At 54.4% G+C, this 13,700-nt stretch overlaps 1 protein-coding gene across 2 annotated transcripts in view; it reads left to right on the top strand.

The window, feature by feature from the left end:
- Positions 1-13,700, top strand: part of ELAPOR1 (endosome-lysosome associated apoptosis and autophagy regulator 1) — an 89,258-nt gene that overhangs the window by 23,261 nt on the left and 52,297 nt on the right. For both annotated transcript variants that reach the window (XM_014576451.4, XM_075910558.2), the window contains exons 2-8: positions 3,550-3,670; positions 6,614-6,806; positions 7,887-8,034; positions 8,866-8,946; positions 9,514-9,619; positions 9,710-9,859; positions 12,893-12,981. In XM_014576451.4, coding sequence (XP_014431937.3) covers positions 3,550-3,670; positions 6,614-6,806; positions 7,887-8,034; positions 8,866-8,946; positions 9,514-9,619; positions 9,710-9,859; positions 12,893-12,981 — 888 coding nt within the window. The remainder of the gene's footprint in view (positions 1-3,549; positions 3,671-6,613; positions 6,807-7,886; positions 8,035-8,865; positions 8,947-9,513; positions 9,620-9,709; positions 9,860-12,892; positions 12,982-13,700) is intronic.

Here is a 13,700-nt window from a genome sequence, read left to right as displayed (position 1 = left end):
GCATTGAGTACTTCAGCTTTTTCCCACATCATCTGTCAGTAGGCTACCTCCCTCATCCAGCAAGGTCCCCACACTCTCTCTGATCACCATCTTATTGCTAACATGCCTGTAGAAACCTTTCTTGTTACCCTTCACATCTCTTGCCAGCTGCAATTCCAATTGTGCTTTTGCATTCCTTCACTTTTTGCCTCCCCTGCATTCTCAAGCAATATATTTATACTCCTCCCTAGTCATCTGTCCAAGTTTCCACTTCTTGTAAGCTGCCTTTTTGAGTTTAAGCTCACCATGGATGTCCCTGGTATGCCAATCTGGTCGCCTAACATATTTGCTTTTCTTGCTGTGCATCGGGATGGTTTCTTCCTGTGCCTTTAATAAGGCTTCTTTTAAAATACTGCCAGCTCACCTGGACTCCTTTCCCCTTCATGTTAGCATCCCAGGGGATCCTGCCCATCAGTTCTCAGAGTCAAAATCTGCTTTTCTGAAGTCCAGGATGTGTATTTTGCTGCTCTCTTTTCTTCCTTTGGTCGGGATCCTGAAATCTACCATCTCATGATCACTGCTTCCCAGGTTGTCGCCCACCTCTACTTCCCCAACTAATTCCTCCCTGTTTGTGAGCAGCAGGTCAAGCTGCGCATGGTTCCTGGTTGGTTCCTTCAGCACTTGTACCAAGATGTTATCCTCAACATTCTCCAAAAACGTCCTGGATTGTCTGTGTACTGCCGTATTGGTCTCCCAACAGATCTCAGGGTGATTAAAGTCACCCATGAGAGCCAGGGCCTGTGATCTACTAGCTTCTCAGTTGTCCAAAGAAAGATTGGCTGAGAGATTGGCTGGGGTTAATTCCTATTGACTAGTTGTTTCTGGCCAATAGGAGCTGAGGATTTGGCTGGGGGTGGGAAGATCACACAAAGTCTCCCCCTTCCACCAGAGCAAAGAGCCACCAGACTGCTTTAAACCCACAGCAGGTTTGTGCTTGAGGGTCCCGGCAGGGTGGTCTGCAGTCTGGATCCTGTGGCCATATTTTGCCCAGACGTGGTCAAATGGGTGGAATCATGGCCCTAGAACTATCCCCGAGCTTGCCACTGGCCTCCTTGGTGGCCATGCAAGTCACATCTGTGCCTGTTCCCCATTTGCATTGATCCCTGTGAATAGTTTGGGCTCTGGAGAGTGCTATAAGAGCTAGGTGTTGTTTGTTGCTGGTTGGCATGTGGGGTCTGGGTCTCCCTTGACTCCAGCAGCAATTAGCAGAGACTATAATGAGGTCAATAGTGCCCCAATAGTACGAAAGCAGTATAAGTACCAGGGGGGATGGGCTCTGAATATAACCAGAAAAGGCACTTGTCTTGAAAATGGGTCATTAGCTTCTCTGCTTCCGGCTGGACCAGGCCGGGCCAGCATCCTCCAAGGCACTCCCATGTGGTGGTGGCAGGCTCAGCACATGCTGCTAGCCATGTGGTCCGTGAGCTGAGACCAAGCGCCAACACCTGATGAGGGGATGGGGAAAGATGGCATCGTCTCTTCACCAGATGTTCAGCCTGGAATCCCTGAACTGCAGCTTCAGCTGGGCAGGCACAGCCTGTTTTCTGGTCCTGATAAAGAGCTGCCAAGATTGGGCCCAGAGGCAGCTGCCTTTTAGTGCTGAGGAAAGTGGTTCATGAATCCTGCTGGTCAATAAGGCAAATGTGTTCTCGCTGACTTCGATGGGAGCTGCAGATGTGGGGCAGAGGGCGAGGCATGGCCAGTGGAAGGGTTCAGCTGGCAGCCACATTCTATGTGTGACAAGTCACCCCGTAGGGCGGCTAGTGTGACTGTAGATACCGCCCTCTGGGCGGAGTGGGGGTCCGGGCCCACCCTCTCTCCGGGCCCAGGGCCCTGACGCCAAGCGCGAGGCTCTCGACGGTAGCAGGCGGGGTGGTTCCCCAAACGCGCCTGCTCTCGGGTTTCACGGCCCACCCTGGGCCTCCGTCACTCCGTCCCAGTCACGGTCGGGAGCGTGCTCTCCCCTCCTCTCCTCCTGCTTGCCGCCCGACCAACACTCTCCCTGCTCGCTCCGTCCGCTTGTCTCCCTGCTTGCCCCGTCCACCCCCTGGCTAACTCGCCAGTGGCTTTTAAACCCAGCCCTTCCGGGTCGCCCTCCCCTCTGACACACCCGGGCGCGTCCGTGACGTCAGCGGCCGGCTCGGGCGCGCTCGTGACGCAGGCACCCTGTTCTGGCGCCTGCTGATGTCACGTTACACCGCTGCCCCGTTGCGCACCTGGAGCGGTTTGGGCCCCGGTGCCGTTTTCTACCCCCCCCCCCCCTTTGTCTTGCGCTAGTGGGTGGTGACGGGGTTGCTCCACCCCGTCACACTATGCATCTGAAATATGCAGTCCCTTGGAAATTGTTCCACTGGATCCCTTGTGCGTATCCTCCTTCAGCTACATTTGTTCCCCTGCAGCATCCTGTCCTTTGTTGCTGCAGTGATTCTCCTGCTCACACCCTCTCTGCAGGCTGGGCTTGAGAGAGGAGCTGGAGCACTGTGTTTTCCTGGACTCAGCCCCTGAAAATACAGGTCTTGTTCAACACGTGATCCCAGTGGTGGCCATGTGCCAGGTCATGGCAGGAACAAAGAAGGCATAGATAATCATGGGTCAGACACGGGTACAGTCAGCAACGGTGTAATTAACACATGTCCATGTCCATGTCATGGAAGCACAGGGAAGGGGACGTGACATTATGGCACTGAATAGACCAAAACCATTGATAACAGGAACAGCTCTCTGTCCTGGGGAAACACTGATATAAATTCTCTGAGCTCTCCCATCCAGCAGCTCAGAGAAGTGGCTGGGGACTAACGTTATTGGGCAGCATTGTTGCAGGAATGGCTCAGATCTTTCTGCCCCTTGTAGCTCCATTGGCCTTGTGCGGTAAGTGGGAGGATGGGGGCCCCTGGTTCTGCATGTGTGCAGGCACTGACCAGCCTGACATCTGAAGAGGAAGGTGGCACCTGGAGGTTTTGTGAAAGCATCTGAGTGGCTTAAGTCCCAATCTCCAATGGAAAGTCAACTCTCCTGGGCACTCTGCAACCCCACTAGATGTCTATCTGCACCTTCAAGCCCCTAGACTCCTGGAGAAATCTGTCCCAAGGGGCTGGTGTGCTCTGGGAATGGCTCCATGGAAGCCACTGGGTTAAACAGCCCTGGCTGTTCACCAACCCCTGCCAGCATGATGGCAATGGAAACCCCTTTTGGCACATGTTCCCAGCTACAGCCAAGTGGGGGTGCAGGGTGTGAAAGGAGTCCTTGTGCATGTGTGGACCAGCTTCTGATCCTGTGATGGTGAGACTCCATCAGCTTGACTCCTTTGTAGTGTAACAGGGTATAATTCTGCTAGGTCAGGGCAGCTCCTGGAATCAGCCTGGCACGGGTGCATGTGCAGTGTCTGAGAGGCCATGTGGTCCCAGGGCTCAGCAGTGTCACCAAGAAGAGTCACACCCATCTTGCTCCCAGTGCATGCGCCTCGTGCTGTGCGAGTCTCGCTATAGCTCACCTCTGCACTTTCTCTTCCAGTCTGAATACCACTACGAATACACGGCTTGTGACAGTCTTGGCTCGCGGTGGAGAGTAGCTGTGCCGCACACCCCGGGACTCTGCACAGGCCTGCCAGACCCCGTCAAGGGCACCGAATGCTGTAAGTTACTGTCACAGCTGCTTCTTGTGGCTGCCCAGCTGACTTGTACTGTCTGCATGGATGATGACTGGGGTAGACTGCACCTCTCACATCTCTTCTGTGCCACTGGCTTCCAAAAAATCCTGCCCAGGCCTGCCTCTGTTCCCCGTGAAACTGGGGGGAGCTTTGCCACTCTTTTCCTGAGCGGCAGGGCAGCATATATTAGGCCTGTTTCCCCTCCTCAGAGTAAATCAGGAGTAACTCCACTGAGGTCAGTGTAACGAACTAGAGGTAGTGCCAGTGTGAGCAAGAGCAGACTCAGACCCTGTATATTTGGGGCTTGTGTATTTTTCCATGCAGTGTACTAGAGGCTTCAGAGAAGGACAACATTTCATAAAGTACAGAATGACACCGCTCTCGGAAAGGGACCAACAGAACCTGTTTGCACGATAACAACAGTCACTCATTAACCAAGACTTCCCGGGGGAGACTAGGAGGATGGGACTGCAGCAGGGGAGCCCTTTACAATGTGCTGCCAGTTTGACAGCTGGATGCAATTATGCAGTCAGAAGTGCTGTGACTCACCTAGGGGGCAGCTGCTTAGTCCAGGCTATATCTCTGCTAACCTCATAGCCCTTTCAGCAGGTGGCAAATCTTTTCATCTAGTCTATTTGGACCAAGTTCTGCTGTCCCTCCAGCCTGTACAAACTTGTGACTGTCAAAAGATGCCCCTAGCACTGGGATGAGAGGGAAGTTCAGCACCAAATCAAAGAACGGGGGATGAAAAATTCTGAACTTCCCCACCAATTCTGGCTTTCAATATGCCCTGAGCTGAGATGCGTGGGACTGTGGAGGGGTTAGCTAGCCCTGAAAGCCAGGGGAATGGCCATGCAATCCAAAAGGAAATGCATGAGTTTGGCTGCACAATGACTTTTAAAAAGTGTTGTTTTTTCTCTCTCTGTACCCTCCAATGCCAATTTCATTCTAATTTTATAAATCACTCCTTTGCGTAGTGTCACCAGTTTCTGATTTTTTACTCAATACAGGCAGTCCCCGGGTTACGTACAAGATAGAGACTGTAGGTTTGTTCTTAAGTTGAATCTGTATGTAAGTCGGAACTGGCGTCCAGATTCAGCCGCTGCTGAAACTGACCGCCAGTTCTGACTTGCATACAGATTCAACTTAAGAACCCCAAGCTTCCCCAAGTCAGCTGCTGCTGAAACTGATCAGCGCTGATTCCAGGAAGCCTGGGGCAGAGCAACTCTGCCTCAGGCTTCCTGTAGTCAGCGCTGGTCAGTTTCAGCAGCAGCTGACTTGGGGACGCCTGGGGCAGAGCAGCTGGGGTGCTGCTGGGTTGCTCCAGTAGCACCGCTCCTCGGCGCTACTGGACCAACCCAGCAGCACCCCAGCTGCTCTGCCCCAGGCGTCCTGGTTCAGCCACTGCTGAAACTGACCAGCAGCGGCTGAATCAGGACCTGGGGCAGAGCAGCTGGGGTGCTGCCGGGTTGGTCCAGTAGTGCCCAGAGCGGGCGCTGCAGGACCAATCTGCAGCGCCCCAGCTGCTCTGCTCCTGGGTCCAAAACAAAAGCCTGGTCTGCTGGGGGGGGCACACTAGCCGCGCGCCCCCCCCCCCCCCCCCCCCCCCCCCCCCCCCCCCCCCCCCCCCCCCCCCCCCCCCCCCCCAGCAGACCAGGGACACGGGGAGCAGAGCCGCAGCGGCAGCGGGGTGCCGCGCCTCTGAGGCTTTGCTCTGGCAAAGTCTCAGAGGCGCGGGACCCCCCGGCGGCTGCGGCTTGAGTCCCGGTGCCTGTGGTCTGCTGGGGACCGTCCCCAGCAGACCACAGGCACCGGGACTCAAGCGGCAGCAGCGGGCGGGTTCCCGCACTTCTGAGGCTTTGCTCAAACATTACTGCCACTGGTTTTTGATGGTGTGCCTTCAGATCTACCCCAATGCTAAGCATCAGGTAAAGGAGACCCAGAGAGTGAAGAGATGCATGAAGTATGCTCAAGGAGGGGCTGGGAGCCATGGAGTCTGGATCCTGCTCTGGGTTCGGTTGAGTTGGAGGCTGCACAGGGACAGAAGTGCAGGTGTAAACTGGACAATGCTGTGCTCTTGTGAGCATTTTGGGCAAAATGTTGGTGGCCAAGAGGAAAAAATCCCCCAGGATCCCAAGAAAAGTTCCCTTTTGGGGCAGGTGAGAAAACACTGAGGTTTTAGCAACATCTGAATGTGCACAAAGGAAAATAGATTCTGTCTGTGTCTGAGCCCAGACTGCAGGAGTATGCTCAGTGCGGGCACACCAAGAACAGAACCATCTCACGTAGCTTTTTATGGAAGTGCTGCTAGACTGGCCTTATAGGAGAGTGTCTACTGCCTTGCAAATGAAATGACTAGTACATGACAGTCCACAAACCCGCCTGCCTGTGTCCATATACAGACCCGTCTTTCCCATGCCAAACGACCTAGCCACTCCAACCTTTGTCCTGGGTGGGATTCTCAAGCCTGTGGGATACAGGTCAGATTGGTTCCTCTGCCTGGTTGACATTAGTTTGCTCGAAAACAGTTTGTCCCTTCTGCCCCGAAGGGATTGGATCTATGGGTCTGCGTTTTCCCCCCCGGTTATGGCAACGAGGAAAGCAGTGTCTGTTAATTTGTTCTTATACACACTCCTGTCTCGGTTATGTTTGGCTTTTCTGGAGGGCACAAGCCCAAGTGTCACTAGGATGCTTTGGGTGGCTGAATGCCTGCTGGCAGGTATCCTCTGTGACAGGTGACTGCTCTAGCTGTATGGTGAGTGTCCTAACCAGCAATTAACAAGCTGTATAGCTCCCCCATCCTGTCAAATGAGAATCACAAGGCTACAGTCCCATGCTGTGTGCAATGCAAATGCAGGGGATCGTGGGCTAAATTCAGTTCCCTGTGCCCCTTTACCTCTGATCTCTCTCAAGGGTTCTCTGTTACAGCTTTCTCCTGCAAGGCGGGGCAGTTCCTCGACATGAAGGACCAGTCATGCAAGCCGTGTGCCGAAGGCAGGTATTCCCTGGGCACCGGCATCCGCTTCGACGAGTGGGATGAGCTGCCCCATGGCTTTGCCAGCATTGCAACCAACCTGGAGATTGACAACAGCTTCTCTGAGTCAGCAGAGAACTGCACCACGTGAGTTGAGTGCTGCTGCATCCCACGGAGTCCCAGGCTGGAGCCAACATCTGTGGCCTTTGCTGGAGAGCCTGGCCTCCAGGAGCTCTGCCCTCTGGTTGCAGTCAGTGCAACAAGGCTTGGGCGAGAATGGGATGAACCAGGGTGGTTATGTTCTTGCTTGTCTCTCCACTAACAGTGACGCTACTTCTGATTTGCACAGGAGAGAGGGAGTTAGGCCCCGGGAGTTTACTTCTGAGGCACACAGCAGTGAGGGAATTGTCACGGAAAGTAGGTGATGTAACTATAACATCCTGTATCTAGTGCTCTGAGTGGTTTACAAGGGGGATTGAAAACACTGGACTCTTCAAGGCTCTGATATGGGTTTATATTCAGCTTCATTTGTTTTTAAAGCCGTGTGAAATATAGTATGGATGCTCTTAATCCAATTGAAGCCAGTCTTCTATTGAATTAGCTTAATTTGGCAATGAATTGACGTAAACCTGGTTTAAATCGAATTAAGAGCATCACAGAAGCAGCTCAGTATCATGCCTTCAGTGAAGTTAAAGCAGGGCAATTCTGACTGTAGACAGGGCTCAGGTAAGTTTTTTAGGTCTCCTCCCTCTCACCATCTTTGTTGTGACTTTCTCTGTCAGACTGTGACGTGGTACTCGCGAGAGGGCTTATGCGACTTGCAAATGTAATCCACTTCTAGCATCACTTCAGATATTGACCCACTTCCAGCTGATGCAGCACTGCGTAGCCTCGTCCCCTGTCGTCCCACCTGAGTTAATCCCCCTGTTTGGCTTGGAGCAGTTACCAGCAATGGGGCTGGTGTGACTTGCGGGCAATGGAAAGGCTGGAGGGGGGGGACACTTGAGGCACTGCTGTCTCCATCACCATGCTCAGCACGGGGCTGTTCTGAGCACATCTGCAAACCTCTGGTGATGCCATTGGCTTAGCTGAGGGCACAGTTTGGCCTGTGTGCTCCACCAGAGCAGGTTGGGAATCTCTCCTCCTTTGTGCATGTAGCTCTCCCTTCCCTGAGCAGCGTCTGGTCCTGGAACTCTGCTCACTGCCGTCCCTGTCTCTCTGTTCCAGTTCAACCTGGGTGCCCCTGGGAGACTACGTGGCCTCCAACACCGACGAGTGCACAGCCACCCTGATGTACGCTGTCAGCCTGAAGCAGTCTGGCACCGTCTCCTTCGAGTACATCTACCCAGACAGCAGCATCGTCTTTGAGTTCTTTGTATGTCTCCTGGGTTGCTCCTCTCCATGTCACGCTCCCTCCCTGGTCTGTTCTGATGCTTGCCCTGGGAGGCTCAGCAGGGATTGAACCTGAGGCCCAAACGGGAGCCTCCAATGTCTGAGTGAAAGGACCCAGCTGGACCAGCCATGGCTGGGCCAAGTTCCTAACGTCACCAGAGGGGACAGTCCTAGAACCACAGGGCTGGAAGAGACCTCAGGAGGCCATTGAGTTCAACCCCCTGCTAAAAGCAGGGCCAACCCCCAACTCAATCATCCCAGCCAGGGCTTTGTGAAGCGGGGACTTATAAACCTCTCAGGATGGAGATTCCAGCCCCTCCCTAGGGAACCATCCCAGTGCTTCCCCACCCTCCTAGGGAAATTGATTTTAAAGTCCAACGGCTTTCCAGGCCCCCAAAGGTACATGCCTTGAGGGATCCCTCCCACCCCTCTAGTTCAGCGGGATGTGGTTCAGGATTCTCTTGGTGCCCAGCTCCATGGAGCTGTTGGAGAGCCACCTGCTTGCACTGTCCCAGAGGGCAGGATGGTTAAGTGTGGCTGGGCTGCTCAGTCCCAGCATGCAGTGCACATCTCCAGCTGCCGAGGTGGAGCACTGCAATGCTGGGACATGTAGTCTCTCTGGGTCATCCCTACAGTTGATGCCAGCCAGGAGCTCTTGGGTCATGCATGTTGCCCATCTCAGAGCCCAGTTTGAGGGCGTTGTTCCGTGGCAGCGGGGCTGGGAGGGCAATGGACGGGTTCTTTCGAAACTGTCAGTGGTATGAGAAACTGCACTAAAGAACCCCCCAGAGTGCCAGAGTTCCATGTGCCTTAGGTGCAGAACGATCAGTGCCAGCCGACTGTGGAGGAGTCCCGGTGGATGAGAACCACGGAGAAAGGATGGGAGTTCCACAGTGTAAGTAGGAGCCAGCTATGAGATCTTCCATCTCCCAGCACAGCTCAGCGGGGGCATAGCAGGCTCCCACACCAGCGTCTGCGCTCAAAGCCAGGACTAAGTGTGTCCCCCATGGCTGCTGGAGGAGCTGTCCTGCAGCCAGGGTGTTAAACGAAGGTGCCTCCCCGCTGTCCCTGGGGGGTGATCAGTTAAAATTCAGCCAATAGCTGCTGTGGTTCCACTCTCAGCACCCCAGGGTGACTGGTCATGTTAGAAAACCCCCACTGTCCCAGCCAGCACTCCCTCCATTAGCACAGCTGGGTCTAAGGTCCAGGGTGACATGAGATCTATTGCTGAGTGCAGGAGTGCTAGGCTGTCCTTAGGGGAGCGGACACAGTTTGAAACCAGGTGATATCAGAGCTGGGTCCCTGCTCTAACCACAGGGCCTCACTCCAGGCTGTGTCCACCTGCCCTGCACCTCTTTGCACCTTGCACTGAGTTTGCTGGAGCAAAAGAACCAGACCTAGCAACATCCCATTTCGTGCCAGGATTTGACCTACCTCTAGGGGGTTCTGTTTAATCTTGTAGGTGGAACTGGGTCGTGGCAACAATGTGCTGTACTGGAGAACCACAGCCTTCTCCGTGTGGTCCAAAGTCCCTAAGCCTGTGTTGGTGCGGAATATTGGCATCACAGGTACAGCAGGGCCACACTCGCCTGCTTGATTGCACCAGCTGCTTCCAGCCAGTGACAATCGGAACTGAGTTTGTGTCCTTCCTCTCCCAGGTGTGGCCTACACTTCAGAATGCTTCCCCTGCAAAGCGGGCACCTACACCTCTACCTCGGGGTCGTCCTTCTGCCAGCTGTGCCCAGCCAACTCCTACTCTGGCAAGGGTGCCACCTCCTGCCAGCCATGTGAGCCAGATACCTACTCAGGTAATGGACTTTGTGTTCCCATGCCTGCACTGGCGCACACAGCTGCTGTGCCAGGCAATCCAGGACCCACAGTGCTGGTCTCACCAAATCCTCCTCAAGCAGCAGGATGTGAAGTATGGCTCATTGGGAGGGCCTGGCACAGGCCAAGCATGGCCAGCGGTGTCTCCCTGTCTGCACCTCCTGTTCCCTACCCACCTGTAGCATTATCTGGCTGCATCTGCCTCACTCCTGTGTCTACCCGGAGCCTGACATGGACTTGGGCTTTGCTGTCCCCCTCCCCAACCATTGCTGTTGCAGTGAAGGGTGAAGGTGGTTGCTTTGTTTTTCCTGCTTGTTTGCACATCAGTATCATCAGAGGTGTCCACAAAGCCCTGGACAGAGAGATGGGACTGAACCTCTGTCTTTCTCCCAGACTATGGGGCGAGTGTGAGATAGAGGGCCTAGGTCAAAACCAGGTGGGGGACAGGGGCAGGTCAGGTTTTACAAAAGAGAACTCTAATCAGGTGTTTAAAATCTCCCCACACTCGTCCTTCCTCCCCAGCTTTCTTTTGTTTGCTTGAAAACAGTTTGTCCTTTCTGCCCCGTAGCCAAGAGTCCTAAACGTTCAAGTTTTTCAGGCCTGATGTGAAGGGGGCTTTTGTGTTACAACATTCCTGTAGTGGAATGGTGCATTTCTCACAAAATCCAGACTCTGGAGAATGTGGCACAGCAGGTAATTTGAAAGCATGCAAACGTCCCTGGAGTGCCCCTTAATATCAGGATTGAGCCTCAACATGAAAGCAGGCCCAGGAAATGCCACCTCTCCAAGAAGTCACAACCGCAATTCCATCCTTAGCTCTTCACAAATGAAGTCAGTATCAGTATCCCCCACTGAGGCTCAGCATAGGGATATGACCTGTTCAGTCATGTAGCAGTTCAGTGGCAGACCCAGGAATGGAACCCAGGTGTCCTGGTCAATGTGCTGTCCACGAGGCCTAAGGCTGGTCCGGGGTGAACACATGGCTGGCGTTGTTTCAGAAACATTATTTTACAGTAGACAGCAGCGCCCTCCAGCAGTGTCTCGGGTCTCTTACCCATTGGCCATTCGTTATGTGCCAGAAAGCCCATCCTCTCAGGGTCTGTCTACACAGCAAAGTTATTTTGAAATAACTTTCCTAGTATCTACACGGCCAAACCGCTATTTCAAAATTAATTCAGAATAGTGGAGGGCTTATTTCGAATTTGGTAAACCTCATTCCACGAGGAGTAACACCAAATTCGAAATAGCTATTTTGAAATAAGTGCTGTGTAGACACTTGTATCGAAATAGGGGGCCTCCAGCCTTCCCAGGGTGCCCTGGAGGCCACTCTGGCCTCAACCAAGGACACTCCTCTCCCTCCCCCCTCCCCAGAGCCCTTAAAGGGGTTGACTCTGGCCACAGTGCCTGTGCCAGCTCCAAGCCTGCCAGCCGAGAACCAGCAGTCACTGCCCCTGACCCAGTGGCCCCAAAACATGAGCCAGCAAGCCACTGGCAGCCAGCCCTCCACCGCTCCCCAGGAGCAGTCTGCCAGATCCCAGGATGCTGTCAGAGCCCGGAGAAGGCAGGCGCCTTCCTGGTCCAGTGTGGAGATCATGGACCTTATTCAGGTTTGAGGGGGGATGTCCCCAGGGTCCATGATCTCTGCACTAGACAGAGGAATGCGGCCGTCTATGGCAGGATAGCTGCCAGCCTGGCCACCGAAGGCCACATATGAACCCAGGAGCAGGTTAGCATGAAAATCAAGTTGGTCTGGCGAGACCCCACCCACCCCAACCCTGAGCCATGAGCTTCCCCTCCCCCTGCTTCCCCTTGCTTCCCCCTTCCAGCTCCCTCCTCCCAGGGCTGGCCTGTAGGGAGGTGTGGCAGAGGTGAAAATAAGACAGTGTGCTCCGGGTCGCTGCTTCAGGATGGAGGAGCCGGCCAGCACTGAGGGGTTCTGCTGCAGGAGGTGCGGCACGCTCCCAGCTGGATTCTCACCAGCTTCCAGGGCTTTCCTACAGGTCGACGCTGGTGGCAGGCAACCAGGCAAGTTAAAGGTGCCAGCTAGGGCGTGCTGGAGGGGCCTTACCCCTGTTCCCCCCCCCCCCAAGTTGAGCCTGGGAGCAAAGCCCTGAGACATGGGGCAAGCATCAGAGTCCCAGGTATGCAGTGTGGCAATTTGAACTCCAGGTGCAGGCCCAGCAGCAAAGCCTCTGGCCGGCACATGGGGCGAGGGTGCTGGACCATAAGCCTGCGGTGCTGCAGCACTCCTGTCTTCACACACACCCCCAACTCCTGCCCTAACCCCGTGCACCCTAACCATCAGCCCTTACTTCTGCACCCCTCCACATACACCCCAATCTCCTGCCCTGAGCCTCTCCTCACCCCCAACTCTGACTCCTGCACCCTCCCACATCCCTGCCTCTTAATCTGAGCCCCTCCTCACCCCTGACCTGTGCCCCCCAGACCACACCCTACACTTCAATTTCATACCAGTACTGGGGTATCATAACCCCCCTCCCTCTGCCCTAAGCGTCCTGCACGGGGGGATTGCAAGCTGGGAGTACCTGTTACTTTCACCAGGAAGTGGGCCAGGCTCTGACTTGCTCTAACTGCAGGTAAGTCACCCTGGCAATCCAGAGCAGAACCTGACACATGGTCCAGGGCAGCTGGCAGCGCTGGAGCAAAGTGTAGGAGGATCATACAGTGTTCAGAGCCTGGGACAGAGCTGGGATCAACTTCCACCTGGCCAGCGACACTTCTGTGAGCTTGGGAAAGTCCCTTACTCCTGTCTGATGCCCCCTATGCTGCCTCACTGGGCACATGGGGAGAAACACACCGGGCTACTCCAGCAAGAGGACCTGACATAGTGCAGCCTCCAGGGGTTTATCAATGACACAGCCCCACAGGAGGGCCACGTGAATGCTGATGAGGAGCCGGACTCATTCTCTCTTGGCACATGTGACTTGAGTGGGGTGCCCCGCTGTCATTGTGTCACATTAACCACAGTTTTTTCCTTTTCCTTTGCAACAAAGAACAAGGCTCCAGCTCGTGCAAACCTCGTCCACCTTGCACAGCTCAGGATTATTTCTACACACACACAGCCTGTGATGCCCATGGAGAGGTATGTGCCAGCCAATCTGCGTTCTTGTCCCAGGTCTGGCATGGGAGTCGCAAGGTTCTATTTAGCATCGCAGTGCCCCTGCTCTTCTGTTCATGTTCAGAGCAATGCACCAGCTTTAGCTGCTGAAAGGGCACTGTTTACTTAAGTCATGCTCCTGTCTGCAAACCTTTACTTGCCTTTGTTACACCCACCCCTGCAGAAGTTGGGGTGGGCAGAGAGCGTGCCGGTGTGCCATGGGTTTGCTTTGTGCATCTGGCAGGCTGCGTCTCGGATCAGCTGACTGATCCCTTCTCTGTCAGAGAGCTAGGCCTCTTCTGGACCCTTGGTTAGGGTTCTCGTTTTAAATATGAGAGTAAGTATTAAACAGCACACAGGGCCTCCCCTCTCCCCCCCCACAGAATTTTGGGGGGCTCCTGGTTCTCAGAACACAGCCAAGGCCCCTGGAAGGCTTACTACGTAAAAGGGTACCACCCAATTCCTCTACAGCAGGGGTTTTCAAACTTTTTTTTTTCCTCATGATCCAGTTGAAGAAAATAGTTGATGCTGATGATGCAGAATAATTATGTTTCTTGACTAGAGTGCAGACTCAAAGATGGGGCCAGGGATGAGGGTTTTGGGGTGCGAGGGAACTTGGGAGGAGCTCAGGATTGGGGCAGGGGATTGGGGTACATACTTCTGATGGCTCCTGGTCAGTGGTGCAGTGGAGGTGCTCAGGTAGG

The sequence above is a fragment of the Pelodiscus sinensis genome, chromosome 27 (genome assembly GCF_052426305.1).
Source record: "Pelodiscus sinensis isolate ZL-2025 chromosome 27, ASM5242630v1, whole genome shotgun sequence".
NCBI classification, from domain to species: domain Eukaryota; kingdom Metazoa; phylum Chordata; order Testudines; family Trionychidae; genus Pelodiscus; species Pelodiscus sinensis.
Note: the sequence above shows the minus strand (reverse complement) of the source record. Positions and strands in the feature narration are given on the sequence as shown.